The 23,631-nt window shown below is 36.1% G+C and overlaps 1 protein-coding gene across 2 annotated transcripts in view; it reads right to left on the bottom strand.

Moving 5' to 3' along the window:
• The window catches only part of LOC129275258 (cilia- and flagella-associated protein 221-like), a 29,056-nt gene extending 16,240 nt beyond the window's left edge, over positions 1 to 12,816 (bottom strand). The window contains exons 1-4 of one of the 2 annotated variants that reach the window (XM_064108212.1): positions 12,535 to 12,816; positions 2,610 to 2,787; positions 2,048 to 2,148; positions 759 to 941 (exon numbers count right to left, since the gene is read on the bottom strand). In XM_064108212.1, coding sequence (XP_063964282.1) covers positions 759 to 941; positions 2,048 to 2,148; positions 2,610 to 2,763 — 438 coding nt within the window. In that variant the 5' untranslated portion in view covers positions 2,764 to 2,787; positions 12,535 to 12,816. The remainder of the gene's footprint in view (positions 1 to 758; positions 942 to 2,047; positions 2,149 to 2,609; positions 2,788 to 12,534) is intronic. The other variant, XM_064108213.1, reaches the window with a different exon arrangement.
• Positions 12,817 to 23,631: the final 10,815 nt, after the last annotated feature.

Raw genomic sequence — 23,631 nt, 5'->3', positions numbered from 1 at the left:
TTTGATAATCTGACACAACTTCCAAATACACACTTCTGACCAGTACGAAATCCAAGTCGCCTTTGATTTTTAGAGTTGCATTTGATTGAAATTTGTTCTGCAACAGGCCCCTGTTTAATATAACATTCATGTAAACAAAATCACATGTGACTTTGAGGAAGCGCAAGGATATCTTGATGGAGAGAGGGGGCAAAAGCTCCAGAGGGAAATTTTATGCATTAGTTAAGTAGCCAAGCCATCACTAAGTATCACTACATGTGTCAATGGGAAGATAACTAAAGGACAAATCATATTATACTTTGTGTGTGGGTGTTTGAGTTTTTGTCCAGACGTGAATCAATCAGATGTGATTATTTACATCTGGGACCGACCTTTAACGTCATCATCCAAAAGACGAGACCAGGGCTTGAACCTCGAACCTCTGTATCCATTTTGAACTTCCCCACATAGCTTGGATTACAGGTGCATGCCACAATGCCCAGTTAATATTTTGGTGTACATGTAGGCAACTTTAAGTCAGTGTTCATTTTCATTTAGCGTTTTCTTTTTAATATAAACTTTCCACCTTTTTTTATTAAATAATCCCACAATTTTTTTTATTTTGGGGAGGGGGGAGGAGATGCTTTTAAGGATTGTTACATGTATGTTAAAAAAATATGAATGATGATATCCTCATCTGCATCCTTTTCACTACAACATGGACAAAAGTTTTCCAATCATGAAACACCAACCCAATCAGGGAATTTTACTCTATGTACCTGACAATGTATCCTGATGCAGTCATAGAAGTACCTCCATTCGTCCGGTCGGAACTCCACCGTGACCTCCATGGACAAACCCGGGACCAGACGATCCCTCTTCTTGTACCATGCTTTGAAATAACGTGTGGCCGGAGGGATGATATGCATCTGCTGACATTCTGAGGATGTGTTGATGATGTTCTGGAATCAAGAAAATTGAAAAAATTAATGCATAATTCTTAACCAAAATTTAGTGTGAGATGCATAGCATAGCACAGATGGATGCAGGTACAAGAATATTGTATATTTTGTGGAAGGATTTTCATTTTTTTTTATTGAATGTGTGCCACTGTGCCAGTGATGAAAACTACATGTACATATTAAGAGTAAGATATACATGTATTGATCATCTGGTGTCATTTTTTTTCTAAAATACTGAAATAATCCCTTTCCAAATTACAATCAGAGAAATTTTAATCACATTTACATAAATAAAGACTAAATTTGAGCTACTGATATCAGATATCTTGGTACATGCTTGATAATTAGATTTAAACTAAAGCAAAATCACTTGGGTTAGAATAAAATTGCAAATAAAATTTTTTCAAAGGTGAGCAAAGAACAATGTGGTCCTCATTCCTTTATTTTGCATCAGTTCACAAAAGATAGATAACCATATTACTTCTAGTTATAGGTAATTACATTATAGATGTAATGTCCATCATTTTAAGTTTCATCAAGAGATATATCTGACACTGCAGAAATCAATTTTCACAGGCAAGGGCAACAAAATCAAATTTAACCATGAAACAAAGTGGTGAAAAGGCATTTTGATCATAGGCTTTTGAACCCCGAAGCATCAAAACACACTGCAATTCTGAAAACACTTCACAGTTTGCAAATTTCATCTAACTTGATGATTAGGCTACTGTAATTTACAAATTCAAGAACAAAATTTGGTGATCTACTTGAGATGATGGATGCATCCTGCTATAATTAAGACAATTCATTATTTCAAGTCTTATTTGGGTCATTATTTGATCAGCTCCTGGCAAAACTATTTTTTTTTTTTCAAAGTTAATAACATCAGCAAATGACTTGAATTGATAAAATAATTTCTTGTGCTAGTTGTTCAGGAACTGTGGCATAACCGCTTGGGTTTAATGTAAAATGAAAGATATTCCAGATCAATATTCTTCTTTTTTTTTCAAAATTACATAATGTACATTTTGCAAATTTTCAAATGTTCTCTGACATAAAAGCTACCAAGAATAGCCTTATTTATAAAGGGTGTACAGTGTACTTACCATAACTTGTCGATGAACCTTCCCTGGTTCAAAGCCTGGGAAGTGGACCACTGCAGGTTCCACTTGAAGTACTTCATTGTGGGATAATTTATGATATATTTCTAAAAGAAACCAAAATAAAATGCAAGATGTTTTAAGTATGTCAAATTTAATGCTTGTCAAAAAGTATTTATTACAGTTTACATTTATCTATTATTCACTTTTATTCTAACTTTTAAATCTTTAAAAAGTGGAGTGATTACTATGTTATAGTATTTCAGTGATAATGCTTCAAACAACAATTGAACTTTCTTAATAAAGGCGCTCCATACACTTAGTTATTGTGATTTTATCAAACTATATCTTCATGGAAATATTACATCTTGAGGTGTTTTCCATTACAAGTTTGAGAAGTTATTTTATAGCAAAAATAATTCAATTTGTTGGAGGCCCAACTCTTACACTTATAAATAATTCAACTGTGAATTTTTAACCATCAGATCAAATAACAATTGATGTACTATTTCATTTTATCAATTCTTTTAGTCAAATTTTGGACATCTTTTATAATTTTTTTACTTACTTGTGTCTAAGAGATGGTTTGGAACTGGTTTCTTTTTCTCTGGGGCAACCAGTGATTCATGTAGAACGATTGAAGTGCCATTGAGACGGGATTGACTCCTTAGAGGAGAGAGGGGATCCGTGTTCAGCTGACTCAATGGCCTCTCCACAGCCATGGCCAATGCTACTCCCGCAGGCTCCTAAAAAATGAAAGTGACATATTGAAAAATACTGAGATGCATAACAGTAATAGCAAGATGGAAAATTATTCGTGCTGATGGTACATGTATTAAACAACTAGAAGAAAGATTAAGCCTGTGTCTTGTTCTGCTTTACATACATGTAGGGCCCTACTGTGCATAAACGCATCGGGGGTACAGCTAGGGACCTGCAGGTGCAATATACCAGGTGAACACTCTGCTCTTTTAAGGACAGCGTAGCGGTTTTAACGTGCATAGGATGTTGCTCTCCTATACACGGGACCAACATTAGCATCCTTTCCAATGGACAAAGCCTTTTCTTAATGCATTCACACCTGCACTGAATGCAGCGGTGAGGCACGCTAACACACTAGCATCAGATTTTTTTTTGTTAGACGTGTTTCGGCATGAGCGGGACTCGAACCCAGATCTACAATCTCATCAAGAACAGGTGCTCTAACTGACTGAGCTACAGTTGAGGTAATTCTTCAAAAAATGTTCTTGTGTTGAGAGCAAATAAAGAATTAAAAGTTATTTTCAACCAACACAGAAAAACTTTCATAATCATATTAGCAATGTGCAAAGAAAAGTCAGATTTCAACAAAACATCTGGAATTGTCATTAATTTGTAGACTTAAGTTACATACATGTAGATCTATGATATAGATCTAGTAGACCGAGATATAAATCTATTCGAGATTTGTGAAAATTGTGCAATTGACAAAAACAGGTGCTGGGCTTCTTTGACTTGGAGCAGGAGAGTAATCGGATTTCTACCTTACAAATACCTCAACCCCAGGTTAAGTAATCGTGTAGGCAGGAGTGCAACAAACAAATTCTCAAACAGAGACAAAGACAGTAATCAACTGAGTCAAAGAAAAGCCTTTCTGAAATTAGATAGCTTAGATCTGTCTGTTTGGAGGAGTTTTTGAACATTTTTTTTATTTTTTTTATTTCTCACCAACATAGATGGAATCCTGTGCCATAGGACCAATGTTTGAAACCCCCAGACAGGAATTTTTGTTTGTAGGCCTAGCTCTAAGCCTTAAAAAATTGTAAGAAGTTGAGTGGGGTGGTGCTGATTTATTGAAGATTCTTATTACACAAAGATTTAGATCTACATAAATATCAAACAGGAATTTACTTTTGTTGAGCTTAATTTAAAAACAACATGTTATTATTTTCTAATCAAAACAATGCAATGAGTGCATGGTGTTTCAGAATTACTGAATTATCATCTCTGATGCATTAGGAATACCAAAACTAACATTATTGAATTAAGTGAAAGAAAATGATAAAATTCTCAAATAAAATAGCCATCTTTGTTGATTAGATCTAAATAAAAAAAATACTAATATTATGGGGGCATAGGCTCCCTGTACAGAGTGACTTAAAGCTTAAAGACCAGGGGCCGTATTCTGAAAATTGTCTTAAGAGAAATATTCTTGTATCTTTGGAGTTACAATAAAATCCGTATTCTGAAAATTCTTGTATCTTTTCTTATAAATTTTCTTGTAACTTTCACTGAGCGCATATGATGTCAGAAATATAATGATGCGTAATTAAAAAACAGCGCCTAAATATCTATGTGCACAAGATAACATATCGAGATAAAAGGTATTCTGAAAATTCTCTTATCTTTGCGTTCTGTTAACTTCCTTGCAAAAATACAAGAAAATTTACAAGAGGTAGGGGGCTATTGTAACCTACATGTAATGTTGCATGTGATATTTCTCGATTAAAAATAATAATTTCTTGCTGCATCCCGCAAGAACATCATGTTTTACTGCAGGAGACATTCCGAAGACACTACAGAGACGGATTGGTAGACTTTTCAGCAATTAAAAATTGGTAATCGAGATGATGAATCTTTTCAAAGAAAATATGACTCTGAGATCAGCCACATGTATTTTTAGCACAGTGGCGCACATGCATAAGCGTCGAGGGCGCAAGGGAAATACGCCTCATGTCAACAATGCGCTTATAATAATATTCAGAAGAGACACTTCTATTGGTTGGCCTAAGCATATGATAACTTTAATGATTGGTTGATGACAGAATATTGGGCGTGACAGAGATAAAGTAGGGGACGTCCTTACAGAGATAAGACAATTTTCAGAATACTGATTTAAGACAATTTTAGCGAGCTGTTATCTTGCCAAGTTACAAGAAAAGTTAAGATAATTTTCAGAATACCATCCAAGGTCACACCACCAGAACTTTGCTGGAGCATTCCTGGAGCGGTGAAAAAATTAATCACCGCTCGTTACTGTTCACCACCGTTTGACAGAAGTTGGCTCCCATTAAGGCAACGCTGTATACGCTTGGCCAACGCTGATGGTCCCTCCTACCACTCCGAAAGTTTTGAGCTGCACAAAACATTTTGAGCGGTGAGGAGCGGGCAATTTTCACCACCGCTCCAACAACGCCCCATCAAATTTTGACACCACCCGACACAAGTTCATGGACGCTTTGGTCCGCTAGGCCAACGCAGAAATCTTGAACGCTGGACCACCTCTGCTTCGCCAGCTTTGCCTGGTGCGGTTTGGTGGAGCAGTTGTAAGCGTTTTAAGGCAACGCCCGTGTTTTTATTTTTTTCCCATTTTGTGCGTGGTGACGAGCGTTGTCAAAATTCGGCCCCCTCTCACTACTGTTCAAGGAATGCTCCAACAAAGTTCATGTGGTGTGACCGGGCCCTTGTTCACTGCAACCACCCTGCCTATGGTGAATATACATGTAGATCTAAGCAGTAGGCCTACACAACACACACTTAAAAAATTATTTCAAATATCACTTTTTTAACAAAACATACGTATTTCCATAGTTGTGATTTATTATTCATGAGTAACTTGGGGGATCATATTTTTATACACCAGAGCACTCAAAAACTTTAATTTTGAGCACATTTTTTTATAGGCCCACCATTGGTGGGAAGTAAAATTGGAAGATAACTGTCATTCAACAATTTCTATTTATAATTTAGAAAAATAATTAGGCCTAGGACCTAGGCCTAGTGTGATCTAAACAAATTCAATTTACTTCAGTCAAGAGCCGGCCACAAGCTCACTGCAACCATCCTGCCTGTGGGGAATCTACAGGTAGGACTATGGTATGCCAGTGCTGTACAGAGCACGCTTTAAAAAATCATTAAAATATCACTTTTGTGACCAAAATTACTCATTTCTTTACAGTTGCTATTTATTTTTCATTAGTAACTTGGGAATAATTTTTGTATTCACCAGAGTGCTCAAAAACTTGAATTTTGGGCATTTTTTTTTTTTTTTTTTTTTTGTTATATCATAACCTTGTTCATTGAATGAGTGGAGCCGGCCAAGTTATAAGATGAATAGTTCATTAGTTGTAATGGAAACCGACAGCGTCAAAATAATTTTCATAAAAAGTGTTTGAAATTCTTCATGAGAAGTCATCGAGAGGAAAATAAGTTTATTAACTTTAAGTTTAAGGACCAATATGGCTGGCAAAAAAAAATCAAGCATTTGTCCCCAAAAGATTCAAGTCAAGAACCACTCACACGTATTGCGAGGTTAGTATTAGTATACTAACCTCCCACCATGAACCGCGTTTGGCGGTGGATTTCTAACTAGTGGGTCGCACATGCTGCGATCCCACTTCTGGTGTCCACAACACACGACTTCTATAGCTTGATTTTTCTGTGCGCGGTGGCATGTAATGTACCCTTGAGTGGTCAAGAACAATTAACAAGAGACAATGAGCCAAACATTGCCAACCTTAATATTTTACCAAACAGAGAACAAGATTAGTATTATAGTATACCCACTTGTTCACTGCAACCATCCTGCCTGTGGGAAATCTACTGGTAGGACTATGGCATGCCAATGCTGTACAGAGCACACACTTTAAAAAATCATTAAAATATAACTTTTGTGACCAAAATTACTAATTTCCATACAGTTGCAATTTATTTTTCATAAGTAACTTGCTAATAATTTTTGTATTCACTAGAGCGCTCAAAAACTTGAATTTGGGGCATATTCTTGGGTATGCCCTCTATTGGTGGAAAATAATATGGGCATTATATGGCAACGAAAATTTTCATTTTTTTATCTCTATTTGTAATTAAGGAAAAATAATTTAAAGAATCAAATTTACTTAAGGGCCAAGGTGTATGACGAATAGGTGTAATGGAAACTGTCAGTGTAAAAAAATCAAGCATTTGTCCCAAAGAAAAAGAGAGAATAAGCCAAACATTGCCATCCTTATTTTGCTATACATGACATGGAGATATAACTGAGAACAAGGTTATATCATAACCTTGGGCCTGTTGCATGACGAGATGAGCGATACGTAGGAACGTCCTAGGACCATTCTTCCGAGATAGGAAGATTGGCGACAAATCAGCGGTTTCCGTTTCAGGAAGGCAATTTTGTCTTCCAAGTCCGCGACATCGTTTGATATCGATAGTATCGGAAAAATATTTAGTCTTCATCGTCACCTGAACCTTTTATTTTGGAATGACGACTTTCATAAAATCATATATTTCAATAAAAGGAGATCAAATAATGTTTTATTTATTACTGATTGTAGAATTGATGTATGGAGCTTACTTTATGAGGTGAAAAGAGAAAAAACTTTAAAGATTCACAAACATAACTGGATAAAATCGAAATTTTCATTATTTCCCTTATTTAGAACACGGTGTCCTTTTAGAGACACCTTTCATTGATATTGAAATTCGCAACAAAAGAGACCCTTGTCCGACATAAAAATTGATTTAACTAAGTAATTTCGACATACATGTAGTATTAGTTAAATATTCTGAATTTTTATTGAATACTTATTTATAATGATAATTTTGCAAATCATGCGTTAAATGTTATTTGTTGAGGTAAAAATAGGGTTTGAATGGATTAAACAAAATCAACATGTCTGATTGTATGAGACTAAAAAGGAAAATATGAGAGGCTGCGTGTGAAAAATCTAATTTATTTATTTTATTTGTCAGAATGATATCACGCAAGAAGTACAAATGTGAGTGTTTAGAGTATAAACATACCTCATCAGTTGCATAATGAATAACCGAAGACAAGGAAAAATTGCTGCAAACATGTCCAAGTGGATAAAGTAGTGCTTTGCAATAATAATTAAAACATAGAAAAATGTGTGAATCAATCCGCAATGGAAAAAATGCTATTTATAGAAATAATGCTAAAAATGACAACGATCATAAACGTTGGTCATATTAAAGTTGATCACTTTATGGAAGTTTATACAAGAATACAAGGTTTAAGAATATAAAAAATATGTTCAACATTTCAAAGTTAAGGAGTAGAGACTACATTATGACATAGGGGCCGATTGGGCCTACCCTACGATTTAATATGCGCCTCTTGGTATGGACTTTCCATAATCTTTTCTTTTATAGGTACAATGAATTCATCTTCATTTGTAATGATTGTGATGGATTCTTAAGCTATAGGCCTAATCTGTATCTTAAATTCAATTAGCTATTTTGTTACTGCAGATTTTTTGTTTTGTTTCCTGTTTCACATCTCAAGTTAGCCCAAATCCAAAAAAAAAATTTCATTGATTAAAATTTATCTCAGCCAAAAAAATAATAATTATAATGAAGATGAAATAAAAATAGATAAATGATTTAGCATGTTTAACATCTTAGTTTTATATCGTGTTTTTTATTGCTGAACGTTTTTTACCATACCGTATGGGTACTAGTATTCAACCCGGCATAATTCAAAGATTTTGACATATTCCCCATAATATTTAGAAATAGGGAATTTATCTTAATTTCATACCTTTGTTAATTCCAGGGTAATCTGTTGTCGATATTTTCTTTGTCAATCTGTCGACTGCATGCGCGGAGGATCGAATTATGCGGCGATGGCCTTTTGCACTGAATGGTACTAGTATTCAACCTAGTGAGGATTGATAGCAAATCTCAAAAGGGTTTAGATTGCTAAATTAGATCTAGATCTATGTAAGTCTCTGGCTTTGATTAATTCCGTTTGGTCTCATCTCAAATGGTCTAGTCCATAGTCGGATGGGACAAGAGCAGATCGAGAGACAGGGCCATCTTTCATCACTAGGTTGAATACTAGTGCCGACGGGTTGAATACTAGTACCAAAATCCGTCGCCGTATAATTCGATCGCCCGCGCACACAGTCAACTGGTTGAAGAAAAAAATAACGGAAAAAGAATAACCAGCATTTGCTCTTGGAAATAAGACGGGTCTGAAATTCAGGTAAATTCTACATTTCTATAAATTTGAGGAAACTCTCCAAACGGGTTGAATACTAGTGCCCTTACGGTACATAGGCCTAATTTCTTTTAAAAAAATTGTTTTCATGTTGTTTATCTATATTGGACGCAACCAAAAAATTACACGGAGGCGGCGGGCGAATTCGCCCCGGAAAGTCCAAAAAGAGCCCCGGAAAAGGGCTAAAAACATTCACACGAGGGCGACTGCAAAACTCATAATCGCCCCCGTCAACTAGGCTTGGGAGCCAGTGCCGGGTAATCGAGTCTACCCGATTCTCAATGCCAGAGTCGGGGAGTCGACCCTGATCTCTGGAGACTCGAGTACCAAGCGGCGGCGGTTCTGAGATAAAGGGACTCGAGTCTTTGCCATGCTCTCTCATTCATGGACGAAAATCGGCCCCAGCGCCGACTCCAAGCACTGAGATAAAATAAATGTAGAATTTGGAGCCGAGGAGTCATATACTTCGAGCAGAACGTTTCTCTGCTTGTGTGCTTTAGGCTCAGTGTGACTGCATGTGGTATGGGGATGCATCGTGTGCATTGTGTGTAGTGTGTATTTCTGTGTGTGTGACTGTAAAATGCCAGTAGAGACCACGTGCGCATGTGTTGAGCGACACTTGTGATTGTATCATGAACTGGGATTTGTGTGTGGATTGTGTGAGAAGTTTGGTGAAGGTGTAAGATTTTGGGCGACTTGATAGATGATTGCTCCCCCCCCCCTCCCATTTATCTAGCCCCATGTCGAGCTGCAGCCACCCATCTTGATCCTTCCCCCCAAAGCTTGTCTCTCCTCATTTCTTCTTTTCTTCCAAACTTTATTTCCCTATTATTCTTGTTAATTTCTCCTTTTACAAGTTGTAATTCATTACGAACTTCATTATAATTTTAATGAAGTGTTTATCACCTCTTGTTTGTTTTTAAATATTTTTATATCTCTGTTCAAAACAAGAGTCTCGTCTATCCCTTAAAAAAAAATCACGCTTTGATTTTTTTTCTTTCATTCTAGTCTTAAATGGGAGTCTTGCCTTATTGGAATATTGGCAAGAAGTTAATAAAAAAAATGATGTTATTGTTCTGTCAGTAATAAAAGTAGAGATTCAACTATGGATATTTTTCAGTCACATTTCATTTAATCTTCGTTATTTTAATCCAAACATTCATTTTTTTTTCAATGATGTATTTCACCTTTGGCCAGTTCGCCATTTTCTTAAGTGACTGAAAACGTAGACTAGCCCCTTAATTCAGGGACATCAACCCTCGGCAATTTGTTTACATAACTTTCTTTGTCTCCGTCATGTATTGCACAATCTTGAGAAGCACATGTTTGGAAATCTGATATTCTTGTGGTGGTGGTGGGGGGGGGGGTACGAGATTGCCGCCCTTTTCATTCTGTTTTGGTTTGGCTGCCACATGGCCTCTCTCACTGTGTGGAGAAATTAGGTCAGGTAAAATTTGCAAAGACGTGGATAAGTTCATTTCAATTAGAGGCTGTGCAAGGCTAGGCATTCATGATGGATGATGGAAATTGCCAGTTTTTGGTTCTGGTAGGCCTTTTTGTCATGAATATGTGTAACTGATACGAACGCTTAACAATTCAATGACCTTTATGACTTATATCATTATTTTGTATGAATAATTTTAAGTCTTTTTTAAAAAGTGTCATTTAAATAACTTTCAGTCAAATATGTACGAAGGATATTTGTTCAACTTCATAACATTTGCAGGTACCTATATTGTATGATAAAATAAATTACCTCAGAATTGTACAAATTCAGAACTTTCTTTTTCTTTTACATTGTCTTTAGACACGAATACAGATCTTTCTAGATTAATTTGACAAATGGGCTATAACACTAAATAGTAAACACGCAAAACTCACGTCAACCAAGTATCAAACATTCAAACTTGGATTAATTCATGGAGGTTCTACCTCCATGATTTAATCTGAATAGGTCTGTATTAGGTCCATGAATCAACTCAGATATTGTTCAAGCATCAAAATCCATCTATCATCACAACACTAAAATCATAAACAATCACTTCGAAGAAACAATGCGAAGGTCAAACCAGGGAAGTGTTATACTTCCCTGGTATATGCTAGCTACCGTGTATATATATACACACACACACACACACAAACGCAAAAAAGCCGCGAAATAGCTCCAGAAATTGTAGCCCTGGAAAGTAGAAATTGTAGCCCTGGAAAGTGGAAAAAGAGCCCTGGAAAATGAAAAAGTAGCCCTGGAAAATTTTTAAGTTTCTCCAAAAAGAGCCCTGGAAAGAAAAAAAGTAATTTTTTGGTTGATTGGACTAAATGAGAAAGCATGAGGGGTCAGAGAGATAATACAGCCCATTTCGATATTTCAAGTTTAATTTTTTTATGGAAAAGGGGTGGGGATAAGACGAAGGAAGAATAAAAGAAAACATGTTAAAAAAAAATGTTTGGGCCTACATTACCCCCGGACATACTACCCCCGATAAGTTAAAATGACATCCGTTTTTGGTCGTCTTGCCGTGCAAAAAGACGACCTGAAATTGATGACAACTAGCCCCCATATAAAAAAATAACTTGGCGCCATCCCAGATAAAATGCATCAGATTGCAATCGAATGACACCCCAAAAAATGTTTAAAGGTGATATGTCAGTGTGGCTTGCCGTAAACGCCTTTTCTCTGAATGCCGACGGTGGCAGGCGGTGTGCAAAGAAGATCATGCCTACGTAGGACATGTCTGGAGGTGTCTTTCCAAGGACCATTCTTCGTATCGCCCAAATCGGCTTTGTGAAACAGTTGAGCGATAACTCTTTCTTACGTAGAATGGTTCTACGAAAGACCCTTTCATGCAACAGGCCCCTTGTTCATTGAATGAGTGAGTAAACCATAACCTTGTTCATTGAATGAGTGAGTAAACCATAACCTTGTTCATTGAACGAGTGGTCTACATACTGTACTATTAGGAGCCAGTGTGGAACACTGATGAACAGAGACTGACGCATTTTATCCGTAACTTAAGACAAGTTTGACTTGTCGATTGTCTTTTCAATTTTGAATGCACTCGACTCTAAATAGTAAGGTAAATTAATTAGGCCTAGGCTTAATTGCAAATCAAAATTCAAATGTAGATCTAGATTCTAGGCCTAGTCTAGATTTGTTTTACTACTTTTAGGTGAAAATCTTTAACGAATAGTTTTGTAAATAATGATTTGTGAAAAGTAAGTTAATTACAATAAAACAATAAAATAACTGACTTAAAACAGTGGTCAAATGAATCTCGATCTCGATAAATAAAAATTAAAATGTTCAACCTCATAACCCTACATAATTTATAACATGTGGGACAATACATTGAACTCCAAATTGACGATCAACCATGAACCAAATCACGTAAAAACTATTATCTACATCGAAGCAAAAGGAGAAATGTAATCATCAATATCACTGAAAATCAGAGAACATGAAGGAATACATATGAAAAAGATTTCTCATATTTACCTCACGTTTTCTTTTAAAATGTAAGTTACTCTAGAGTAAGTTTAACGTAAGTTTTTCCTGGCTTCTGGCCTTGAGCGCAGATTTATTTATGTACACATCTCACAGTTAAACACATACGCGATGGATAAAATAGTACTTAGTTATGACTTATAATATAATAATCAACAAATTGTCAACGCATGGAAACGGAAAGATATGAGAGTAATATATATAAAAATGTTTTATTTTAACGCAGACGAAATATTTCAATACAATACAGTTTCCATTCATTTACGGATGATTAATTGTAGTACATTGGTGTGATGCGGTCAGGCAGTTCCCATAACAACATTTAGTGGAGCAAGCATATTTTGCCAACACACTTTTTAAATACTATACAGTAATATTATTATTGTTTTTGGGGGGAGAACAAATAATAATCTTAAATTAATCACAAGTTGATTAAAATTTTATGAAATAAAATATATTTACTGAGTTATAAAGTTTGTTCATATATTTCATAAAACTATATGACCTCTCTATAACAAAGGCAAATCATACTGTCGTCTGCTAGGAGAATATTTTCATCTCTCTGAATAGCCTACCAATATGCCCGATCATAATAACTGCATAATAATATACGCACGTTAATTGGTGCGTGCGCGTTCATATAAAATAAGCACTGGTATATTTGCGAATAAAAAAATGATAAAAATCATAGAGATATATATCTCTATGATAAAAATAGAAAAGCAAACAATTATGACACTTCTGAAAATTCCACCCTCCCCCCCCCCCCCAAAAAAAAAAAAAAACGAACTGCATGACATTTTACTGTACTTGGTTTCACAATAGCTCTATATGGTTTCACCATGGATCTCTTTTTTATGCAATGATCGCGCCTAGATTTATCGCTAATCTCCGAAGAGCGGAGCCATCAAAACAGAGAGAGAAATCGTTTTTGTTGGCTGATGTCTTGTATCAGAATATGGCCTTCAATAAAAATGTTTCAGATTTGAACAGCAGCAGCAAATTGAGAACCAGACGATCTTGTGATATAAAAAAATATTCTGAGAACATCAATCACTTCGCAGACACTTTCTATAACGCGCAGCCTTTTTGTCCAAAGTCCAACAAAATTATCGCCCTAATTTTTTTTTCATTATGACATTCCAACTGCCCCATTTGAATATGCCCTTATTTACTTCTGATAAGTGCCCTTTTTCTTTTATAGCTTGTTCAAAATTTTCAGTCTGAGTAGTACCTGTAATTAGCACCCTTTCCTTTCTGCCAGGGGGCACAGGGGGTACATGCCCCGAAAAAATATCAATTTTATTTCTTTTTAATTTGCCATTATGGGGATGTAATACTTTTTTTAATCTGCTCATTTTCGTCCCTGGAATTTATTTTTAATATTTGTAATGTATATTGTTGTTTATATTGTGAATTTTATTTCTCATTCATTTTTTTGGGTCACCCCTGAAGGGGTAGGACTATTACATGTGTACAGAGAAATAATTGAGTGAATTCCATCCAATTAACATGTCTAAAAGTGAATTTGGCCTCTCACGTTACAGTGCCCTCGGGTCACGCAAAAAATGGTCGCCCCCCTCTCTCTCTCTCCGTGATATGGCCCTATTTTTGAGGATGTTCTCTTCAAGCAATGTCTTTCGTGAGGGAATATCTGACGATCACTTCTCTTCTCTGCAACAAACAAAACCATTTCATAGAGGAAGAATTTTATACACGTTTTTAACACACTACAAAAAAAACAGAGTTGTAATTAGAGCCAAACAGAACAGGGGCCCGTTTCATAAAGGACTTGTAAATGTTGTAACTTTGCCATAATGGCAACTACCATGGTAATAGGGCTCATCAACCAATCATAATCAAGGTTTCCATGGTATAGCCAAATGGCAAGTTACAACAGTTGCAAGTCCTTTATGAAACGGGCCCCAAATTATGTTTTACGAATTACAATTTCACAAGTTTTTCAATCCGCTCACTCGACTGGATCGCTCGCAGGCATATAGCATATTATAAACAAAAATCCCCTTTCAAAAAAGGTTTACTCAACATTTTATTATCACCAGTAAACATATGGTAAACACATACTGCTACTTCAGGTAATATGGTGGCTGAAATAATTATTTGCCTAATTGCCTCCAATACCCTTTTGACATAATTTGGCCATATTTTGCCTAAAAAATAGCACGAAAATAATGTTCCGCCGTCCTGATCTCACATAATAAGTTTCATGAAATTTGAACACTTTTTAAAGAAAATTTTGTAAAGAAAATTTGACATTCTATTATATGCTGCTTGTTTATTCTTTAGCATATAGGCAGCACCCCCAGGTTTTCTGAAGGATGTTTGAAAAAGGAGAAATGTAACCAAAATGTCCTTTATTTTACAATGAAACCTTTTTTTTTTTTGCTTTTCAAATTTCTCGGGACCGGCCATTCGGACCTCCATTTTTAAGCATTTTTTTTTTTTTGCTTTTCAAATAGCACCCCCAGTAAAAAAAAATCGTTCCCAGAACCCTGATTCTCAAATACAAGCAAGCACTTTTTCTAATCATGGACAGGATAGGCATATAGCTATATAGCCTATATATATATATTATAGGCTATTATTATAAAATGCGAGCGCAAAGTGCGAGCTGATATTTTTTTTAATGGAAACTGTGCTAAAAATAAAACCACATGAGCTGATTATTATCTCACTCAACTGGCGAGTGCAAAACGGATTGAGTATAATAGGGCCTCATGACCCAAAACTACTTTTCAATTATTCCCCTCTCCTTATTTTAGTCGTCGTCTTCTTCTTATTTGTCTTCTTCGTCGTCCCCCCCCCCCCCCCCCCGGGGCGGATCCAGCCTTCGCCAATAGGGGGGGGGGCGATTTTTTTTTCACCCATACTTTCCCAGATCGGCCGCCCAAAGTTGAATTGTTGTTTGTTTCTTTGAAGGGGATAGTCCTTCGGACACTTTTTAGCTTTATTCTTATAAAACTACATAAATATACGATAATCTCAGATAGTCCTATTTAAATAGTGCGAGCTCGAAGCGCGAGCATTTTTTGTGTGGAAATTTCATGTATTTTGTCCTGGAAATTGAACATTCTGGGAAATTTTTGTGATCCTGAACAAGATGCGTATGTAACTAGATAATCACTGCGAGCACAAAGCACTAGCAGAAATTTTCAAACCAAACCAAACCAAGGTAATCTTAAAGTGACCTGTTAAGGACTGTTTAATGCGAGCGCGAAGCGCGAGCGGAAAAAAATTTGTGATTCCGACCTAAAAAAAAAAAAAGGCAATTTTAAGCACTTTTTGTAATCATGAACGGCTAGGTATAACCATGAAGCTATTCTCTTAATAGCTTCATGGTATAAGTAAACAGTTGATGCGAGCGCGAAGTGCGAGCGGAAAAAAAAATGAGATTTCAGACCTCAAAACGGGACACTTTATTCATGTTTTGTGAATCATGAAAAGGATGGGTTGGGTATTTTCCAAATTAATATTGCGAGTGCGGAGCGCGAGCTGAAAATGTTTTATATTCCGATCTAAAAAAGGGTCAATTCAAGCCCTATTTTAAGCTCTGCTTAGGAAAATTGTGAAGTGGATGTGAATCGCACGTAATGAATGATGTGAGCGCTAAGCGCGAGCTGATATTTTTTTTAATCATTTTGACCCAGGACGGGGACATTCTAAGGACTTTGTGTCATCATATGAAATGATGACAATCTTCCTATTCCTAAACGCGAGATGAAAATTGTCGATATTCCATTCTGGAAAAGGGGACAATTAAGTTATAAGGAATAATGAAAATGTTAGTATATCATTTATTAATCTAATGATCCTAATGAGTGTGCGGAATTGGTTGATAATAAGGCCTTGAAAACTGAACATTTCGAGCACTTTTATACTGAATAGGAGGCGTACGTGGGTTAATTTGTAACAATAATTAATGCAAGCGCAAATTGCGAGCCGAAATTTTTTAAAAACTGTCATGAAAAGGGTATTTTAAGAAGTGTGTTATAGAATTAATATAAAAGTATACATAACTTACCAATCAATCAAAATGCGACGCGCTGCGCTAGCTGATATGTTTAGACAATCAGACCCATAGCTGAAAAGGGATATTTTTGAAACTTTATGGAATACACGAACACAAGGTACTTGGCAAATCGAATAATGTAAGCGCGCAGTGCACTTAAAAAAAAGAATTTGTTAATCAAACAAAATAATGAAAACTCGATGTCCGAGCTGAAATATATTTGTGTATTGACTTCAAAACTTGGTATTCTAAGCTTCATATCAGCCTATTGAGCAAGATAAGTCTCATGGAAGAGGTAATGCGAGCGCGAAGCGCGACCGAAAATTTCATCTAGTGACACGAACGATTTTTTTTTCAAGTCTTCCCCTCATCTTATTTTATTCACTCCCATGCACTAGCGTACCTAAGGGGGCAGGGGGCAGACTGCCCCCCTGACGAGTCACAAGCAAAAAAAAAGGAAGCGAAAAGGGGGAAGAAAAAAGAAAAGGGGAAAGAGAGAAAAAAAGGGGAAGGGGGAAAAAAGAAAGAATTTAGGAGAAAGGGGAAAACAAAAAAACTGGACCGCAGACTGTCGGAAAAAAATTATAAACTGTCAGGCACACGGGGCTGTTTCAACTGATTCGGTTCCTTAGTTCCACCATCTTTGTTGTAAATGTCAATTAAACTGTACACTTTTATCGGTAAATTGTGATTTTTACGCAATGCGACTTTTAGAGCTCTCTGTACCGATAGTGAGGACGGACTGGGCTGACCAGGGACAGCCGGGAAAAAGTTAGAGAACAACTTTTAGGTAATATAATTATAACAATAAAAATTTCGCGCTGAGCGCTCGCATTAATTTTTTAGTTGGATACCTATGATAAATGTCTAGTTTTCAGGTTTAAATATCAAAGATTTTCAGCTCGAACTTCGCGCTCGCGTCAATTGATTAGTTGGAAACCAATTTGTTCACGGTTACAAAAAGTGCTTACAATAACCAGTTCTTAGGCCGGAATATCAAAAATTTCAGCTCGCGCTTCGTGCTCACATATACTGTATAGATATATCCATCCTGTTCATAGTTAAATGAAGTGCTTAGAATGTCCGGTTTTCAAGTAGGAATATGAAAAATGAAAAAATATATCATTAGAAACTAATTTGTTCACGTTTACAAAAATTGCTTATATATATCAAGTTCTTATAGGTCGGAATATCAAAAATTTCAGCTCGAGCTTCGCACTCGCATAAAATTCCACCCTGTTCATAATTAAATGAAGTGCTCAGAATGTAAAGTTTTCAGGTCGAAATATAAAAAAAAATTTACCTCGCACTTTGCGCTCACACCAATTAATTGTTTTTAACTACCATTTTGTTCATAGTTAAAAAAAGGTGCCGGGTAAAAAGGTAAAAATGGCAGAGGTAAAAATGGCAGAGGTAATAATGGCAGAGGCAAAAATGACAGAGGTAAAGATCATGACATGCTAAATCAGCAAGAAAATTATAGAGCCTTTCCAGTTAATATCAGTCATAATTATTGACCTTGAATGGACTCCTATATATATCGACAAAATGAGTATTAAGAACTGATGATATATTTTGATTTTTTAAAATCATTTTAGGTCTATACTTTTCGTTGATATAATTAAACTTAAACATTTGCATGCCAAAATGATGTCAATTAGTGAGTAATGAAAGAATATATCTTGGCCAGTTCGAACAGCACTTCATCACATACATATACCAAACGAATAACGTAAACACTAATGTGCGCTACCATAAACACACTGAAATAGACGAGTTCGGAATTTCTTTGAACCACTTGCATAACTTGGATAACAGAAAAACAACAAAACGTTCTGTAATAAAAGTAATTTTTCATTTTTCAACATCATAATGGATCCTAATAGATATTGATATGATACGTATAATATAGTTAAATGTAAATGATATAATGATAGCAACTAGTGTTCATTTTTTTTTCAGAGTAATACCTCATTGCAGCTAGTCCAAGTGGATATCAGGTTCCTTAACTATTTTCTATGGTAACCAGTGGCGTACCGTGGGTCACGGCATTGGGGGGGGGGGCACCAGCAAAAATTTTGAGTCACTTAAAGAACGCGCGAAGTGCGCTCAGTTGCCAGGTATACTGACATAATAGAGACATTTTTAGGACAGTGTCATTAAACGGATATGTATCTCACTGATCACATAATGCGAGCGCGAAGCGCGAGCTGAATTTTTTTTGAAATTCAGACCTAAAAAGGACATTATAAGCAAATTCTTGTAATCATAATACATATACCTGTCTCGCTAAACAAACCATGCGAGCGCGAAGCGCGAGCTGAAATTTTTGTATATATTGACCCCAAACAGGGACATTTTAAGGACTATATTTTAGGAATCCATTAAGAGTATACATATCTCACCATAGTCATCTATTGTGAGTGCCAATCTCTTGCTGATTTTGTTAGAATAATATACATTTAAACACATGAAGCACTTTTTGTAATCATTGTAATCATGGTTAACATACGCATCTCACTAATCAAATATTCACTAACAAAAATATGTGAGCGCGAAGCGCAAGCTTAAATTTTTGCATATCATTGACCCAAAACAGGGATATAAGGACTATTTTTTAAGGAATCCATTAAGAGTACATATCTCACCATAGTCTAATGCGAGTGCCAAACGCATGCTGATCTTGTTAGAATAACATGTAAATGACACATGAAGCACTTTTTGTAGTCATTTTTATATACGCATCTCACTAATCAAATGATGCGAGCGCGAAGCGCAAGCTGAAAATTTTTGATATTCAGATCAGAAAAAGGGACATTTTAACGACTGATTTTGGGAATTCATGAAGAACAGACATATCTCACCAATCCACGAATGCGAACGTAAGCACGGACAGGAAATGGTTTATATTAAGACCTTAAAATGGGGCAATCACTTTAAGTATAGTCATGAAATAGAAGCATATGTCCCTACATAAACAATACAAATTCGAAGTGCGAGGAAATATATTTGGTGTATATTGACTTGAAAACGGGAGGTTTTAGTACAACAGGATTATATATCTTGTTAAACATACAATGCGAGCACCAGGAACAATGAAGACATAGGCCCTGCGCAAATTATGTTTCATAAAGTTATAATTTTTTTTAATGTAATATAACATAACATAATTATAACATAATATAACATTATAATTAACAATAATTTCTTCTTTCCCCTCTACGTTTCTTTCCCTTTCTCCCTCTTTTTCTCCTTTTCCCCGTTTTTTTTTTTTTGGCCTGCCGATGGGGGGGGGGGGGGGCACGTGCCCCCCATGCCCCTCCGTATAGTAGTTACGCCACTGATGGTAACGGTTACCGCATGAATTTTGAAATGTGTAGCGAATCAGGGATTTAAATTTATAGGTGTTTCAGATTCTATCGACCTGTTTTAAAGGGGAAATTCACCCTGACAAGTGGTTTACTGTGAAAATAGCAGGAAAATATATTGGTGAAGGTTTGCGGAAAACCCATCAGATTATGAAAGTTATTAGAAGCTATAAGTTTTTGATCTGTGACGTCACTATCCCCGTATTTTATGCACCAAAATGTCTACTTTTCATTTATTTGATCAGTGGTTCATGATTGCTAATAAAAATCTGTCAGGAGTGGATGTGAAATTATTTGTATATTAATATACTTAAGGTACAATTAAAACCATTTTCATTTTTTTAGAGAATGACATTTCATTGATATTCTTAATTACACCATATGGGGAAAACTGCTCGCAAATGACGTCCCCAGTATAGCTTTTTGAATCTTTGATGGATTCCCTAAAACCCTCACCAATATCATTTTAATAAACTTTATGTCAGTGTGAATTTCCCCTCTAATGAATTAAGTACAATATTTGGGATTCAAAGTGTTCTTCCTAATTTGAATATTAGAAGAGCGATTTGACATGAGAAGGTCGTGCATGTATAAGTCCAGGAAAAAATAAGAAATACCAACTCAAGTGTTATCATTTTTACCTCAGCCATTTTTACCTCTGCCAGTATTACCTTTGCCATTATTACCGCTGCTATTCATTCCTCTGCCATTTTACCTTTGCCATTTTTACCTCTGCCATTTTTACCTCTGCCATTTTTACCTCTGCCATTTTTACACTGAGCCAAAAAGAAGTGCTTAAAATATCCACATCAATTAATTATTCAGTTAGAAACCAATTTGTGCATGGTTACTAAAAGTGCTTAGATGTACAGTTCTTAAGTCAGAATATCAACAGTTTTAGCTCGCGCTTCGCGCCCGCACGACTGTTTGAAAATCCATCCTGTAAAACTGCTTAGAACGTTAAAAAATTCAGCTCGCGCTTCGCGCTCGCAATTATTATTTTTATATTATTATTTTTAACTGATTTCAATATCAAATACCTCTTATAACGTCTCCAAATGAGCAGAATTGGGAACATAATGTAAACATCTTCAAAGAGGAATAAAAGAAGTATTTTTATATAAACATACAGGAATAACCGTCGTTTCTGGGGATTTTTTCAGCAATATTTCTGACATTTTACTATTTGATGAGCCAACCAGGGCCGTAGCTAGAGGGGGGGTATGGGGGGGTGTGACACCCCCCCAACATTCGTGGCAGTCGGCAAAATCATGTACCAGTTGGCAAAATGGAGGATAGGGGAGAAAAAGAAAGAAAGAAAGAGAGAGAGGGGGGAAAGAGAGAAAGAAAGAAAGAAAGAAAGAAAGAAAGAAAGAAAGAAAGAAAGAAAGAAAGAAAGAAAGAAAGAAAGAAAGAAAGAAAGAAAGAAAGAAAGAAAGAAAGAAAGAAAGAAAGAAAGAAAGAAAGAAAGAAAGAAAGAAAGAAAAGGAAAGAAAAATAGGGGTACTAACTTCGAAGAAGGTTACGACTTTTAGAGTAAAGACAACCAATTGGCAAATCCAAGTCCATGTAGCCAGGCTTAGAGCCCTACTAGTCAGCAAAATACTAAGTACAAAACAGATGGAGCTATAATAACACACAAAGTAAGCCCCCGGTCCTCCCCCAATATGAACAAGCTTGTTAGTTTGCAAATTATACTCCACAATTATTGACGATTTAACAAACACATTAGTTTTGTAAAATTAGAGGCAAGACTAGCTACATAAATATTGGGTGGGATGAATTTCCAAGGTTTAAGTTGAATAATCAAAGCCAAAGTATAGTTGGCAAATTATAAAGTGGGCCTATTAAAGTGGCAGAACACTATACGCTCTACCAGTCAGCAAAGTGATGTACAAGTACTGCCCCGTTTCAGATCTGAAAAGAACAGAACACATGACTTAAAAAAAAACTGGTAACTTTGCAGTTGGCAAATTCATGAAGACAAGTCTACAACTTGTAGACTTGTTTACAAGTTTGCAGTTGGCAAAAAACACAAAAATGTTCTAAGTTATTTTTACTAAACTTTTTTTTTTAATTTATGGTGTCAGAAGGTGCTTAGGGTGGGGATGGGGGCAGGTTGGGGTTGCATCATTCCTGGTGCTCGCATTGTCTGACTAATGAGATATATAGTCCTGTTGTATTTTTAGCCCATAAAGATTATGCACCAAACTATCTCCTTGCACTTCAAGTTATCATTGTTTCATGTAGTGACATATGCTTTTTTCATGACTATATACTTAAAGTGATTGCCCCCTTTTAAGGCCTTAATAAAACATTTCTAGTCTGTGCTTACGTTCGCATTGGCGTGGACCGATATAGATACCGGGCTGGTGTTAAATCAACACCGGCGTTTTTGCAGTGCACGAATTCCTAAAGACAGTCCTTAAAATGTCCCTTTTTCTGATCTAATTATAACAAATTTTCAGCTCGCGCTTCGCGCTCGCATCACTTAATTAGTGAAATAGTAAATTCCTACAAACAAGCCATAGAATGCCCCTCTTCAGATCTGAATTTTAAAAATTGTCAGCTCGCGCTTCTCGCCCGCAATATTTCCTTAGTGAAATACGTATCATGTTCATGATTACAATGACCACAAAAAGTGCTTCATGTCCCAGTGTAATTCTAACAAAATCAGCAAACGCTTGGCGCTCGCATTAGATGACTATGATGAGATACGTACGCACTTCATAAATTCCAAAAGATAGTCCTGAAAATGTCCCTTTTTAGGGTTAAGTTATACAAAAAATTTCAGCTCGCGCTTCGCGCTCGCATTGTTTGTTTTGTAAGACAGGTATTACAAAACTTTGCTTATTATGTCCCTTTTTAGGACTGAATATCAAACATTTTCAGCTCGCGCTTCGCGCTCGCATTATTTGATCACTAAGATACATATCCTTTTAATGGCACAGTCCTTAAAATGTCCCTATCAGGTCAGTATACCTGGCAATTGAGCGCGCTTCGCGCGCCCACTTAATGACTCTTAATTTTTGCTGGTGCCCCCCCCCCAATGCCGTGACCCACGGTACGCCACTGTTAGAAGTAGCACTCTTGAAATTTTAGTTGAGACATCTTGCACAGAAGGTCAATTAAAAATTAACAAATCTTTGATTTTGATATTATTAATGCATAGGGTATATCATTATACTGCAAGTTAGCAACTACGGCACACTAGCCTTTCTATTTTGATCCAAAATGTTTATTTTTAAAGTGCAAATATCTTTGTATATCTTTGTATAATTTACCTTAAAGTATCCACCAAATGCCACTAATTCAATTCTAAAAATTCAAAATCTTTTAGCATGTGATTATTGTAGGGGGGGGGGGCACATCCCTCATCAGACTCCCCCTGTGCTCACGTTGGCGCTGTCACGCCAAATTTAGTTGGCAAAATTAGCTGGAACACCCCCCCCCCCAACAAATCTGGAGCCAACGCAGTTCAGCAGAACAACCAAAATACAGACACTGAAGCTTTTTGGTCTAATATATTGCAATTACCACTTGATTAGAAAGATATCGATCATGATCCAATACATTTCATTTCTGGAATGATATACAAAATTCGACAATAAAGTGCAATCGCCCAATAGCAAATATCAGTAGTAGCAAGATCTCAACTGTTGTAGTTTTATTGGGCACCCCCTGGGTAAC

This window comes from Lytechinus pictus, chromosome 13 (assembly GCF_037042905.1).
Source record: "Lytechinus pictus isolate F3 Inbred chromosome 13, Lp3.0, whole genome shotgun sequence".
Lineage (NCBI taxonomy): Eukaryota > Metazoa > Echinodermata > Echinoidea > Temnopleuroida > Toxopneustidae > Lytechinus > Lytechinus pictus.
This window is presented reverse-complemented; position numbering and strand designations above follow the sequence as displayed.